The following is a 631-nucleotide window of genomic DNA, read 5'->3' as shown; positions in this document are numbered from 1 at the left end:
TACAAGCCGCCGCTGCCAAGGCAGCCGCATTGGATTACTTTCCAAGCCATGAAGCCGTAGCCAATCCCAGCCGAATCGTGTCCGCGTCGTCCTCATCATCCTCCTCATCCTCTTCCTCCCACCCTAAGGACAAGGAAGAATCACCGAATTCATCGATGGACAAGGATGATGACATGTTTGTGGACCTCCCTGACCTGATAATTGACTTGGATCACGGTGGTCGAGGAAGTGAATTTGATTACTCGACGCGTTGGCTTGTAAACGAAGCCGACCAACTCGACTCGGCTTTCCAGCTCGCAGAGCCTTTCCAGTGGGAGTCAGTTCCCTACTAACTTGTTAGTTTCTTCTTCTGTTTCTCTCTCTCTCTCTTGTGTTGTTTGTTTTGTCTTTTTCTTTGTTTTTTTTTCTCCCTGGTGGCACACTCGCACCCTGATGTTGGACACAAATTACACAGCTCTTTTCGTTTCTGAGAAAGGTTGTTAGAGGAGCAATCAGGGAGATGAATAAAAATGAGTGCATAGAGTTGGAATTTCTGAGAAGTGCTGTATATAATTGAGTTCCAACTCCATCACTTGAATAAAAGTGTGTACGTTTTTTTATTTTTTTTTTTTTAGCACTTGAATAAATATTT

General features: G+C 44.1%; 1 protein-coding gene across 1 annotated transcript in view; it reads left to right on the top strand.

The window, feature by feature from the left end:
- Positions 1 to 625, top strand: part of LOC107487485 (ethylene-responsive transcription factor ERF039) — a gene marked incomplete in the record, with an annotated part of 1,075 nt that extends 450 nt beyond the window's left edge. The window contains 1 exon segment of the mRNA XM_021142048.2: positions 1 to 625. Coding sequence (XP_020997707.1) covers positions 1 to 332 — 332 coding nt within the window.
- Between the last annotated feature and the right edge of the window lie 6 nt (positions 626 to 631).

The sequence above is a fragment of the Arachis duranensis genome, chromosome 5 (genome assembly GCF_000817695.3).
Source record: "Arachis duranensis cultivar V14167 chromosome 5, aradu.V14167.gnm2.J7QH, whole genome shotgun sequence".
Taxonomy (NCBI): Eukaryota; Viridiplantae; Streptophyta; class Magnoliopsida; order Fabales; family Fabaceae; genus Arachis; species Arachis duranensis.
The sequence above is the reverse complement of the archived record's forward strand: the minus strand, read 5'-3'. Positions and strand labels throughout refer to the sequence as shown.